General features: G+C 50.2%; 1 protein-coding gene across 4 annotated transcripts in view; it reads left to right on the plus strand.

Moving 5' to 3' along the window:
- Window positions 1–14,262, plus strand: part of B9D1 (B9 domain containing 1) — a 44,219-nt gene that overhangs the window by 1,518 nt on the left and 28,439 nt on the right. Inside the window, exons 2-7 of one of the 4 annotated variants that reach the window (XM_039847516.1) lie at window positions 391–459; window positions 2,575–2,686; window positions 6,509–6,605; window positions 7,750–7,812; window positions 11,782–11,849; window positions 12,214–12,467. In XM_039847516.1, the coding sequence (XP_039703450.1) occupies window positions 391–459; window positions 2,575–2,686; window positions 6,509–6,605; window positions 7,750–7,812; window positions 11,782–11,849; window positions 12,214–12,356 (552 nt within the window). In that variant the 3' untranslated portion in view covers window positions 12,357–12,467. Of the gene's footprint in view, window positions 1–390; window positions 460–2,574; window positions 2,687–6,508; window positions 6,606–7,749; window positions 7,813–8,647; window positions 8,765–11,781; window positions 11,850–12,213; window positions 12,468–14,262 lie in introns of those variants that run through there. The other 3 variants (XM_039847518.1, XM_039847517.1, XM_039847515.1) reach the window with 3 other exon arrangements.

The following is a 14,262-nucleotide window of genomic DNA, read 5'->3' on the forward strand; positions in this document are numbered from 1 at the left end:
ACAGGCAAATGCTTTGGTGGAGGGAAGCACCAGGGACTGAAGGACCAGGAAGTGGCCCTTAAAACAGCTTGGAAGTTAGGGTAGGCTCCCTGAAGGGTAAGTTTTGAAGGATGAGCAGGAGTTTGCCAGATAAAGGAATGGGAAGGGCATGTCAGACAAAAGGCGGAGCTTAAGCAAAGGCCCAGAGGCAGTAGCAGCTCAAGACTCTACCTTGGACTCCCACGTCTCGAGCCCCAGCGTTGAACTTCATGTCCACATCCCTGACTGTTGCTTAAATACCAGCCCAGGTTTCTCATGTTTAAAATTATTGTTGGCTGCCCCTGCCTAGCCAACATGTTAGCCTCAGCATGAGTCCCCATAAACAGATCCTGTGTGTGCTTGTTTCCACAGTTTCCTGAGTATGATGATCTCTACTGCAAGTACTGCTTTGTGTATGGCCAGGACTGGGCCCCCACAGCGGTAAGCTGGACTCTTAGGCTTCTCTTACAGCCTTGGTGACTATTGGGGTTTCTGAAGGTGTCCATCATACCCCTTACCCTCCCAGCTCAGAACCATGTGAAAGGTAGACACTGAGTTCAAGGGGAACCCAAACATGAGTTTGCTCCTGATAAATCTGGAGTGGAGAATGAGATACCATTGCGCTCACTGATCCATCCCACAAGGCTGCGCTCATTCATACCCTATCCTGGAAGCTTGCACATGGCAGCAAACAGAAATATATGGGCAGCCCAGGCAGGCCCCAGAGAGCCATCCCAGAAGCAGCTGAGCTGTAGACGCGCTGTGCCAGTCCCTTCATTGTTTGGCCTCTCCTCAGCCCATGGGGAAGACTCAGGAGCTCTCCTTTTAAGACTTCCCAAGGAACGTTCTGTCTCCACCAGGAGAGGGACTGTGATGACGACTTGGGCCTGCATCACATTTTACTGTTTACAGCGCTCTGGTTTAATCCTTACAGTAGTTGGAATCTAGATATAGTGATCAGGGAAGTCCTCACTGAGAAGGTAACTTTTGAGTGAAGACCTGAAGGAAGTGAGAGAACAAACCATGTGAAAATCTGTGGAAAGAACCTGCCAGGTAGAAGGAGCAGAGAGTGCAAGGGCCTTGAGGCAGGAGTGTGCCTGGCATGTTTGAGGAACAGCGGGGAGGCTAGTGTGGCTGGTGAAGAGTGAGCAAGAAGAGTGGTTGGAGATGAAGTAGGGAGGTCATGGGCAGATCTTAGAGGGTGTGGTAGGTCAGAATAAGGACCATGACCTTTACTGGGGGTGAGATGAGACTCCCTCAGAGAGTTTCAACAGAGAAAATGTAATCTGACTTGTGTTTTTAAAAGATCCTTCTGGCTTCTTTGTTCAGATTAGACAGGGCAGGGGGTGGAGGAGCAGGGCCAAAGCAGGAAGACCATCAACGATTACAGTCAACAAATGGGAGAAAATGGCAGTGCTGGCAAGGTACAGCAGTGGGATGGTGAGAAGTGGTTGAATTTCAAGTATATTTTGAAGATGGAGCCAACAAGTTTTTTTATTGGATAGATGTGGGGCCTGAGAGAAGAGGATTTAAGAATAATGCCAAGCTTTTTAGCCTGAGCACTTGCAAGCAGGGCTGCTATTCAATGGGAAGACTGTGGATAGAGTAGATTTGGGAGAACTCTCCAGAGCTCGGCCTGGCATGTGTTACGGTTGCGATTCCCACTAGATATCCAAGTGAAGATGTGGAGTCGGCAGTGCAGACATAATAATGCAGATCTAGAGTTCAGAGGTGAGGACCAGGCTAAAGGTACAGGTTTGGGAATTGTCAACATAGACCACATTGAAAGCCCAGGGACCTATGAGATCCCAAGTACAGATAAAGAAGCATCCAAAAACTGAGCCTCAGAGCTTCCACATGAAACAGGATGTGCGAGAGCTGTGGACCGAAAGTCACCAGGAAGAGGAAAGACCCAAAGCCGTGAGGTTTCCCAAAACACTAAATGGAGGAAGGGTGTCAGGAAGTGATCAGCTGTGTCAGTAAAATGAGAACAGAGAAGTAGCCATAGACTATAGCAATGCTGAGGTCACTGGTGTTATTTACAGAAACGCTTTGGTAGACTGGGGGCCGGTAGTCAGCTTGGAGTGGGTTCATGAAAGAAAAACAAAGAAGGAATTGGAGCCAGTGAGTATCGACAACTTTCAAGGAGCTTTGCTCTAAAGGGAAGCAGGCATGGATGGATGCATGGAAGGAGTCAAGAGAGAATTGTGATAGAGAAAATAACACCACATGCATGCTGAAAGGGAAGGATCTGGGTAAAACTGGTGCTATAGAAGAGAGTAACAACCTGCTGGAGCCATTTCCTTCAGTAAGGCAAGAAGGGACGAGATCTCGTATACAGGTAGAAGTTGGCTCTTGAGGGTGCCAATCTCTAATGAATTAAAACATTAAAGACCTAAGAGCTGCTCTGGTATCTCTTAGTTCACTTTGTTTGGAAGTTAGTGTCTTGGCAGAAAGTAATGAATAAAGCAGCCCTCCCAACTGCCCACCAACGTAAGGGGAAAGCATGGCAGCCTGGAGCTTAGATCCTAGCTGTCAGTGTCACTGTCCTCACAGGGTCTGGAGGAGGGGATCTCACAGATCACATCCAAGAGCCAAGATATGCGGCAAGCACTGGTGTGGAACTTCCCCATTGACGTCACCTTTAAAAGCACCAACCCCTATGGCTGTGAGTTTGCAGGGGCCCCACAGGGATGGGGAGGAGGTGGCACCCCATGTCAGTCTTGGCCTCATGCTGCCCACCACCATCTGCACTCAGGTCTTCGTTGCCCACCATCTGGGCCTTTACACCAGCCTTGTAATGTCTCACCACCTGGCCATTTCTCTCCACTTCTTCCTCCTCCTACCCCAGTTCATCTCCATGCTGTGCAGTTGACCTTTGGAAGGTCAGAGTGGATCAGCTGAGGCACCAGCCTGAAGCTTTGAATAAATAGCTCCATGCCCATGAAGGGCAGAGCCTGGTGTCCAGGGCTGCAGTGATCTGGAGAGCTGATCCTAATGTCTCAACTTTCCATCACAGATTTTGTTCCAGCCAAACCCGAACCACCTGCTCCTCCTATGCAAGTCCCTAACATTCCTTCTTTTGAGCCATTGTTCATGCCATTCCCCCTGCCTAGGATACCGTTCCCACATCCTACTTCTGACCTCCTTCCCAAAGTCTTTCTTGCTTGCAGTATTTACTTTCTGCCTTGTCTGGTTGTTATTGTTTACTCTCAGTAAGTGCCTACTGTGTGCGAAGCCTGGTGTTAGCACCATAGGAGCTATGAATACTCTTTCTGTATGGGCTTGTCCAAGCTCCCTAATCCTATCTAGTGAGTAGATTTCTCCATTTCTTTTCCTGTATTAGGAAACTGAGACTCAAAAAAGCCATCAGTTGCCTTCACCTTTATACCTAATAGCTGAGAATGGATTTGATTTCAGGACCATCTGATTTCATAGTCCAGGCCTTTCTGCTTCATGTGGCTAGTAAGTGGAGGCTTACTGAGTGCAGAGCACCTGCAGCAGGGCTTCTCTGGCTGTCTTCCTGGGCAGGAACTGCCATCCCGATGGCATCTGCCAGGAGTAAGAAGCTTCCATAGCCTTCCTGGAACAGGGCACTAGATAATGACCAACCTCCTACTACTGAGGACAGCTAGGAGAGGCAAATAAAATGTTAAAAGACAAAAACAAAAATGACTACCTGAAGGTATCAGAGAGCTAGCAAAGTAGTCATTTACCAGGCCAGGATCCAGGAGAAACCAATTCAGGAAAATCAGTCCAATAGAGGTGACTAAGAGGAGGGGCAAGACTTTTAACAGCCTCTCCGGGTTCAGCACAAGTATTGGTGTTCAGAACACTAGACGGGATTGGGGGCGGGGGAGGGGGGGGCTCAGGTAAATCTTTGCAACTTAGGCAAGACCTTAAAGAGCTGTGCCCTAAGAGTGAGGGAGAAGTGGAGGTAGACCCTTAGAGAAATTGCAGCCCAGCTGACCATTCCAGACCCTGAATATGGTTGCAAAACTCCCAAACAAAATATTTGCAAACTAAATCTAGGAGGATACAAAAATAATAATACATCATGAGCAAGTAGTGTTTATTTCAGAAATACAAAGTTTGTATAGCATCTAAATTCAGCCAATGTGATTTACCATATTAAAAAGAAAAGTCATGATCATTCCCATAAATGAAAACAATGTGATAAAATTCAACATTCATTCATGATAAACACTTAGCAAACTAGGAATAGAAGGAAATTTCCTTAATTCAATAAAGTTTATCTACAAAAAACTTAGAGCAAACATCACTTTTTTTAGTGAACTGTTGAAAGATTTCCTTCTGAGATCAGGATGCTTGTTATCACCACCACTACTGTACAAATAAAAGGTATAAGAATTAGAAAGGAAGAACAAAACTCATTATTTACAGGTGACATGATTATGTAAAATTTCCAGAATAACCTGCAGATAAATTATTAGAATTAATACGTTGACATGAATGCCAGATAAAAGATTCATATACAAAAATCAGTTGCTTTCTGTATAAGAGTAAATAGAATATTCTGTACAAAAATATAAAATATTTTAAAAATAAATTCTTTATAATAATATCAAAATATAACTTGTTCTGCCAGGTATTGAACTTTAATTATAAAGCACAGTAACTAAGACAGTGTAGCTTTGGCACAAGGATAAACAAGCCAATCCACAGAGAGCCCCAAACAGACCTAAGCCTGTGTAGACAGTTGCTTGGTGACAAAGGGGCACTGCCGAGCAATAGGGAAAAGAGGGTCTTTTTGATAAATGGTGCTGGGACAATTGCACACACACAGGGAAAAAAATGAAACCTGATCCCTGCTACATGTCATCCATACACAGGTCAATTCTAAATGGGTATATAAATGTGAAGAGCAAAATAATAAAGCTTCAAGAAGAGTGAGCATGGAAGTCTAGAGCCATGATAATCAGGGTAAGGGAAGACTTTAAAGAAGCTTCATATATTTGACTTAAAATTAAGGGCTATTCATCAGAAGACATTAACAGTGAAAAGACAAGTCACAAGATTCACACATACTACAAATCCATGAGAAAGACCATCCCATAGAAAAGAGGGCAAGAGACTTGTGCAGTCACTTCACAAGAGTGGACCTCCAAGTGACCAAGAAACAGGACAAGGTCTCAACTTTAGTAAAGAATAGTAACAATCACAGAAAATGCAAATTGAAACTAAAGTGAACTGCCCTATTCACCCCCTGGAATAACTCAAATTAGATTGAGAGCACCAAGCTTTGGTGAGGATGTAGAGGAGTGGGGACTCAGAACTAACACTGGTTGGAGTGTGGGAGATACCACCCTTTTGGAAACACAGGGTGGTGTTATCTTTTAAGACAACATATGCATACCCTGGGCAATTCCCTTCTTGGATGTATGCCCAACAGAAATGTGCACATGCATGACAAGAGCTTGTACAAGAGTAGCAGAATGCTCCTGTCCTCACCATCTGTGAGAGCCTCAAAGGAGCAACAACCCATGTGTCTGTCAGCCAGGTCCCTGTGGTCTATCCAGAGGTCAGATGTGGTCCAGCACTGAAAACAAGCAAACCTTTGTATGTGAAACAATGTGAATGAATCTCACAAACATGTTGACTCAAAGAAGCTAGATACAAAAATATATTTACTATATGATTCCATTTATATTGTTTTTTTAAAAAAATGGGCAAAACCAGAGTATCCATGTGTCCTAACACTTATTGAGCATTTATTCTGCGTCAGGCCCTATTCCAAATGTCTTAGATATGAGGTAACTGAGGAGCAGAGAGGCGAGGTAGTTGACTGAGGCCAGTGCAAGTGGCTGCAGGATCAGAGCCTGGCATGCTGGCTCCTGGCCCTCCCCGGGCCTCACCACCTCACCTGTCACCTAGGCAATGATCTTTCCTGCAACCAGAGGACAAATATTGATGGGGATGAAAGAACCCGAAATGCCTTGATGTGAACAGGGAACAGGTGTGATTGTTAACATTTTAAAGGAAGGTGCATGGAAGGCCTTTGCTTTCTCTCTGACTTCTCCCACAGACACCCCAAAACCAACGCCTCTCTGGCCCATGAGCCATGTGTTAAGAACTTGAGTGTTATGGCTTCCATCAGAAAGGAAGCTCCCAAGAGCAGGCCCTTGGCACAGTTCACAGCTGGGTCCCATGCCTTGAACAGAGCCTCTGGAGGTATTTCCTCTGTTTGTCCAATGACAGAATTGGGGCAGCATCCTGACTCTGTGACTCCCAGGTATCCAGGCCAAATAAGAGGCTTGGCCAGCAGGTTCTGGTCCTCTCCCTGCCCACCTCTCTGGATTCTGGGTTGGTAGAAGCCCTTGGTGCGGGGCGGGGGGATTGGAGGAGTCCCATGTCCCCACCTGCCCTCCATTAAGCCCCTGCCCCTAGGGCTTTGAGCGCCTTCCTCCCTCTCTGCCCATTACGTTCTCCAGGTTGCCCACATGCTGATCCCTGCCTTATTCTTCCGCAGGGCCACAGATTGTACTCAGCGTGTATGGACCAGATGTGTTTGGGAACGACGTGGTCCGAGGCTATGGGGCAGTGCATGTGCCTTTCTCACCTGGCAGGTAGGTCCTTATTCTGACCTGCTCCCTGGGCCACAGCCAGTTCCTCACTGGGCCATGCTGGCTTAGGGCCCTGGGACAGACTTCACTTCTAGGCCAGGAATATGCTGGGATGCCCAAGGACCTGGGCTGCTCAGCGTGGGTGGTGAGGGTGCAGCCCATATCTGGTAGGAGACTTAAGTGGGTGAGGTTCATGCTGCCTCCCAAACACCAGGTGGGGTGGGAAGGAGTGCTAGAGGACTCAACAGGGAACACTGGGGCATCCTGAGAGGGGGTGGGCCCACTAGAGTGTCCTGGGCAGTTAGAGTCTGGAGTTCAGACTCATTACTTCATCTCTTCCCTCCCTCAGTGTCCTGCAAATCCTTAGCAATGTTCTTTCTTTGCCCAGCTCTGCTGGCATCAGAGAGCACAGGTGTGCCAAACACATGTGTGACCACGTGGACCCTGCCCTCAGAAGCCCCCAGAGTAGTGAACACAAAGAGACAGTAAGCACAGTCGACAGGGTACAAACATGGTATTCTGGGGCATAAAGGAGGTCCTGGGTCAGCTGGCCTTGAAGGACGGGAATCCATCTAGAGAAAGCAGAGGGAGAAGCAAGAACAGCAATGTATTGAATGCTCTGAGTATTGTTGAAACAGAAAGAGCATGATGCCAAGGGAGGGAGTGTGGAGAGGAGGAAGGAACAAGGAGAGGAGCAGTGGGACTCCAGGCTCTGAGGATGAGACTGGACTGGAGCAAGTGACCACAGTCGGGGTAAAGTCAGGGATTTGTCAGGGGCTTCCTGGAGGAAGGGCATCTAAGCTGAGCCTTGAAGATGGTGGAGCATTTGGACATTTGGAAAAAGACAAGGGCTCTCTGAAGGGCACAGTGGGTGCCAGGACCTACTTCTGACACCTTAAAAGAAACAAAACTCTCCCAAGAGTCTGAGCTATGAAGCTGGGCCCGGCCTGCTGTGTCCATCTCACCCTCCCAGCACTTAGTGCCAAGCCCAGGCCCAGCAGACTCGGTGAGTGCGGGCTAAACTGGTCGGCCTTGGCTTTGACTGGGCAGTACCCGTTCTGTGCATGCTCCTGTTCACTGGAGACTCGGAAAGCTCCATCACTTTTCTGTTACTCATCATATCTGTCTGTAAAAATATCTGTTACAGGCACAAAAGGACCATCCCCATGTTTGTCCCAGAATCTACATCTAGGCTGCAAAAGTTTACAAGGTGAGTTCTCGACATGTCACCCCAAATCCCTCCTTCTGGCCTAGGTAGTTGGAGTGGAGGGAGGGATGTCACATTTACTCCTCACTTGTGCCAGGTAACCTCACCAGATCTTCAAGCTGCTCCAGCTTTGGGGGATAAAAGGAAATGAGTTCTGTGGAGTTGCGAAGGGCTACCAGGCTCCCTTCAGCCACTCTTCACTGCTCAGCAGCATAAGGTGCACTTTTACTCTGTGCCCTGTTAAAGTCTTTGTGTCAGATAGAACAGAGGAAAAACTGTTGTCAGATGGGAAAATGCTCATGACATAATGCGACATTAAAATGGTAGGATATGAGTGGATACAGCAGTAAGAGCCAAACAATGTAAAACAGTAAGAATAATCATAATAGTTAACTTCTATCAATTGCTCAATTCCCTCACACTTAAGAGCCTCTGTGAGGAAGTGACATCTGAGCAGAGACTAAAGCTAGAACAGCATGGGAGATCTGGGAGAACAGTGTTTCAGGCACAAGGAATAGCATGTGCAAGGCTCTGAGGAGAATGTGAACTGAGCCTGTTAGGAGCAGCCAGGAGGTGGATGTGGCTTGCAAGTGGCAAGCCCAGGGGAATGTGGGGGGTATTGGGAGATGGCAAGGAAGCAGGGGGACCAGGATACAGGGCCTACAGGGAGCGCTTGTGGCGAGATGACAGGGAAGACTGAGCCACAGGCCTGTTGCCCCTCACCACATCCAAGTAGGAGCAGGAGGGCCAGCTGGGCCCTGGCTGACTGACTGAGGGTTGGGAACAGAAACTTCCATCAGCTCAGCCAGCTCAGCTATAAGCCACCACTGCTTCCCAGCAGGTGAGCAAGGAATGGGCCCTGGGCCTTCTGTTCACAGCCAGGACAAGGGGAAAATGGAGGACCACTTGTGTTCCAGGGTGGCACCTGGCAAGCAGCCCCTTGCAGACCTACCTGGTCAGTATCAGGGTGAGACCTCAGCAGAGGGGTGGCATTGGGCCTAAACCAAGGAAGCCTCACTGAGTTCTACGGCCTGGGGAGGGTAGAATTTGCCTGCTAGCCCTAGAAGCCCCTCTGGGAGCAGTGGTGGGAGGAGTGGAGCAGTGCCTGTCAGTGGAAGCAAGGAAGGTTAAGGGCTATGAGAGTCCACACGTCCATCCTGGCTGGAGCATTTTTGCTGCTGCACATCCCACAGCTCTGAAAGAATTTAGGCCTCCATGTGAGATCTCACTGAGGAAATGGTTCTGTTGCTAAAGAAATTAGACCTCAGAGTTTTCAAAGCAATCGTGGTTTTTGCCAGTGCCTCAGTGCAGGGGGCCATCTCCTGCCCTTTGCAGGGGCTCTCACCTGGCTGTATGCGCTTGGATTATAGAAACTGGGGAAAGGTCTGATTAGTGAAGGCAGTTTGAGTGACAAAATCTTCCCTGACAAGGGGGTCCAGGGAGGCCACTGAGTAACTGGCTCCAGCAGCCCCACTTTGCTCAGGTTAGGGACCTGGGGTCATCTCGATCCCTCCCTCCTTCCCTCTGTCTCAAGCATCTTACAGTGAGTGCTTCCTTCTCTGCTCTCCCACTGCCTCCCCAGTGCCTCCTTTCTTCAGCCTAACTGGCCTGCCCATTTCCACTTTTGGCCCGCGTTAGTTTCCTGTGACCACTGTAACAAATTACCACAAACTTGATGGCTTAAAACAACAATTTATTTTCTGACAGTTCCGAAGGCCAAAGTCCAAAGTCAGAATTGCTGGGCTGTAATCAAGGTGTCAGCAGGGCTGCGTACCCCCATCCCGCCCTTAGGCTCTAGGGGAATATCTGTCCTCACCTCTTCCGGCTTCTGGTCGCTGTAGCCCTCCTTGGCTGCATCACTCCAGTTGCTGCCTCTGTGATTACATGGCCTCCCTTGTGTTTATCAGGTCTCCCTCTACCTCTCATAGGGATACTTGTGATGGCATTTAAGGCCCACCTGGATAATCCAGGCTCATCTTCCCAAGTTAATATCCTCACTTTAATCACATGTGCAAAGATCCTTTTTCCAAATAAGGTCACATTCACAGGTTCCAGGGACTAGGACCCGATGTCTCTGGGAACAATATTCAGCCTACAACAGCACCTCCAATCTAGTCTTCACGTAACAACAAAAAAAGATTTTTCTAAAACACAACTTTAGAAACTACTTAGGCATCTCTCTCTGTGTTTAGGATTAACTTCAACAAGAAGGCTTCCACGCCCAGCCCCTGCATTCTCTGGCCCCACTGGTCTCATGCCCTCTCCTCCGCTCACCTCTCCCCTGCCTGCTGGGTCCTTGCCTGTATTGGGCTCTTGCCTGGAACACTGTCTTCTGAATAGTCTGCCTCTTCTCTCTTACCCCAGTCCACAAGCAAACAACCCTCGCTGACCTCAGGAGAGAAAAATGCAGTGGCTGTAGTCACTCTGTGTCTTGGGGTGTGCCAGGGTTCATGAGGGCTGCTTCCCTCAGTCCTCATAGCAACCTGTGAGATGGGTGCTGTTAGAGCCCCACTCCTCAGATGGAGAAACTGAGGTACAGTCAGTGACTCATCCATCCAGCCCTGGCTGGAACCTGGGTTCCCCGTCTGTCTCCCAGTACCCTTCATAGGGACTGGGAGTCTGAGCTCCTCACTGCATCTCCACACAGCCTGTGGACTGGGCGATTGCTCCATTTTGTCCAGTAGTGGCAACTGGCAGATGGGTGGGTACTGGTGCCCTCCTTGAAGGGGGCCCAACATGTCAAGGTGTGCTGGGCCAGAGGGAGACCTTCAGGTCAGCTGCTGTCCTGGGAGGCTGCAGAAGATGGGCCTCTCCAGGACACAGGTACCTACCTCTGAGGCTCATAGTGCCTCTCTCCTTCCATATGGGAAGCCCCGAGGCTGCCCAGGCACCTGCACTGCCTAGATGGTCCCCAAAGCAACTGGAGAGAGGTGGCTCTGAGGTGGCTCTGGGACTAAGCCCGTGTCTGCCTGACCCACCTAGCCGGGAATAGTGCACCGTGTTTGTTTCCGGCTTAGTGGGTGTGTCAGAGGCGAGGCTGCTGCTCCGGAAGGAGCTGCCCTGGCTAGGGTGGCAGGGAGCCTGGAGCCAGGAGGGCGGGGACAGTTCAGAGGCCCCAGTGATGTCTTGCTTCACTACCCCCTACTGTGGCCTTGGGCAAGTCTCTAGATTTCTCTTAGCCTCTGTAGGCTCTTGGAGGGTCAGGTAGACATTGGGGTGTCAGGGCACTGCTGCTGAGTGCTGTGCCCCTTACCAGGGTAACTGGAGTTAGATGATGGTGTTTGTCAGTGCAGAGCAAGTATATCTTTGGTGTATCCCAGGGCAAGAATCATAGATTGTAAGGTTCTATGGCAGTTGACAGAGTGCCTTCACCTCAGAGCCCCATGAAGTAGGTACCATGTTATCCCTATTACAGTTGAAAATATTGGGGTTCATAGATGGTAAGTGACTTGTCCTGGATCTCACACTATTAAGAGGACAGTGCAAAGTCCAGGTCTGGCCCCTATTTTTTTGCCAGACTCTGGGATAGGACCTTCCTTCCCAGGGAGGATGGAGTGGGGTCACACTGGCCCCGGGCCTCCCACCGCTCCCCAATTTCAATTGTTGTCACCTTTTCAGAATTTCCACCTGGGTTCAGGATGTGCCCCCGGCACTCCAGCCCCAAATCTCCCTCAGCTTTCATCCCCAGTGAATCATGGGGTGACTGATAGGAAAGCTGGTGTCCAGCTAAGGAGAGGGGCTGCAGTCCTGCAGGCCTGATGGAAGCCCCACCAGGTCTCCATGACTGCCACCACTGTAGCGCTTAGCCTTGCCTTTCAGACAGGCCAAGGGAGGGTGGTGTGGCAAGCTTCTGCCTGAGCTGGCCCTGGGGGAGGACTGCTGGTTTCTGAGGCAAGGAGACAGCCCACGTCTAGTGTCTGTCTATGGGGTATCTGGGCCAGGGCCTTACCTGGTGTTCTCCTATCTTCCCAGCTGGTTCATGGGACGGCGGCCTGAGTACACAGACCCCAAGGTGGTGGCTCAGGGTGAAGGCCGAGAAGGTAAAGCTTGATTCCCCCAACCCCACCTCCCACCCCACAGGCAGGTTGGAGCCTAGGGGGGACTAGGTGGGCCCCCTGGAAACAGACGGGGTGGGTGCCAGGGCCTGCCAGGCATACAGACACTGGGGCCACAGGAGCAGGGCCCAGGAATTCTCCCATAGCTTTTCCCAGACACAGGTCTAGGTGGAGCATGTAGGGTCTGTCATGTCTTTCTGTCTCCACTACAGCCCCTTCGCCTCCCAGTGAGGAGTACGGGCCAGGCACTGTTGTCCCCATTTTATAGGAGAGAACACTAAGACTGAAATTCCCAGAGCTGGCTCTGTTTCTGCCTCTGTTTGTTTCTGACACTCCCTTCTGTCTCCAGTGACCCGTGTCCGCTCCCAGGGCTTTGTCACTCTCCTCTTCAATGTGGTGACCAAGGACATGAGGAAGCTGGGCTATGACACTGGGCCTCTGGATACACGGGGTGTCTTGGGGCCCAGCCCACCCCAGGGCCTCCCCCTGTGAAGGCAGCAACCCCTCCACTGCCCAGTGAGACTGTCTGACCACCTGTGCAAGCAAGGTGGCTCCCCATAATGCCAAGGGTTGGCCACTGATCTATCTACCTGACTGAAATGCCTTGTAAAATAAAAGTTGCTTTCTCACAGATCCCAGGCCTGGGGCTGTCTTCTCTCCCCTTTAGCACCTCCCCCATTGGAGCGGGCTACCACCCAGCCTGAAGCCTTTCCTGAGCTAGGCCAGGACCTTTTCTCACACTGCTACTCTCTGACACTGCCTGGAGGATGTAAGCACTTGTCACGCCATCCATGCTCCATGATCGCCAGCCTCCTTTGGCAAGAATAATATCCTGTTAGGAGAAGCTGGAATGGGGAGGCCCCCAGCCAGCCCTCTGCCTGTCCCTGAGCAAAGCCCAGAGGACAGGCTAAAAACCTCCCATCCGGGGAAGCTACTAGAATTCCAGCTTTCTGGCAAGTCTCATGGCAGGAGAGAAAGACGAGCCTCGTGGCCCAGCACCCGGAACTCTGGGTTGAGCACTCTCAGCACACAGGTCCCATGGCACTATGATGGAGTTACTGTCTCACCCAGCCCTCAGCCCAAGGCAAGGCCGCCTTACCTTCTCCCTGCACACACCCTGGGCCTAGCAAAGGCAGCAAACTTCTATTGTCCCATTCCCCACTGTAGCTTCAGGTGAACCCTCTGGGGATGGGACACAGAGCTTGCCCATTCTCCCCAGCCTGCACACCACCCTCAGCAGGATCTAAGGGAAGCCATAAAGTGCCTGCCCCGGGCTCCTGGTCAGCCCCACTACTACACACTGTCCTGGCTGTTATTGGAACTTGATCTAAGAGACTACTAGGACTGATCCTGTTCTGCCTTTTATCTGTTCTCTCAGCACCATAAGTTTAGCTGCTTAGGGCACTCTCATCCTCTGCCCCCAACTCACTGCATTCTGGAACTTGTGATCTATCATCAGCAAAATTCCTGATTCTAACTTCTCTGATTGGAAAGTTCCCTCCACCTCTGGCCCTACTGAAACCCACACTGTTCCCTTCAGCCCTCTTAGACTCCCAGATGTCACGTACCGTGGCCCTGGAGATGGGGTTTGCCCCCCATGAGCACTTCCTCCTTCCCCATTCCAGCTCCCTCAATGCCTGGGCCATCAGACCACACTTCCTATGTCCATCAAAGACTTGACTACCTTGTCTTTTCCTCCAGCTGTTCATGGCAACATCACTGTCCATGTGGATGATCTTTCCCACAACTTGGCTTCTTCCTTAGCTCCAGTGCAATGACCTTGACCTGTGCCTCTCAACAGCTGCCCACTCCCTTGGTCAGAGCCTGTTTCTTGTGACCAATGACTGTATGTCTCTAAAATGTGCATCTAAGCGTCCCTTCCCCAGCCACTCCCTCTCTGTATGCAGTTTCTTTCCTGTGGTTCCCACTCCAACAGTCCTGCATTTCATCCAGGTCCTCCCAGCCACCAACCAACCCGCTTTGGGCTAACAGCCCTTTTTACCCTGCCCAATTTAGAATTCAGTCATTCTCTTCGTTCAATTCACCCATAGCTCTTGTGCCCTGTCCCTTGCTTTATCCTCACCTGGCCAACCTCAGCCCTGGGGGAATCTAGCCATCTCCTGAGGGCCAGGGGCTGGTCACAGTGCTGTCTCTGCTATGTTCCTGGCCAGGTCTCAACACTGCCAAGCAGTCCCCCTTATTTCCTTAACTCTCTCTTGTAGTCTCTGAGAAAACTCATTCACACCATTTCTCCTCTCAAACCTCCAGTCCCCTTGGCCCCTCAACTGAAGTGCTCATGAGAACATGGAAACGACCAGAGAGTTCCCTCACATTCCCACCATCACATCTGGCACCAACCAACATTTGCTCCAGAGATGCCCAGGGTCTTACATGAGGC

Source organism: Pteropus medius, unplaced genomic scaffold (genome assembly GCF_902729225.1).
Source record: "Pteropus medius unplaced genomic scaffold, Ma_sr-lr_union100, whole genome shotgun sequence".
Classification (NCBI taxonomy): Eukaryota; Metazoa; Chordata; class Mammalia; order Chiroptera; family Pteropodidae; genus Pteropus; species Pteropus medius.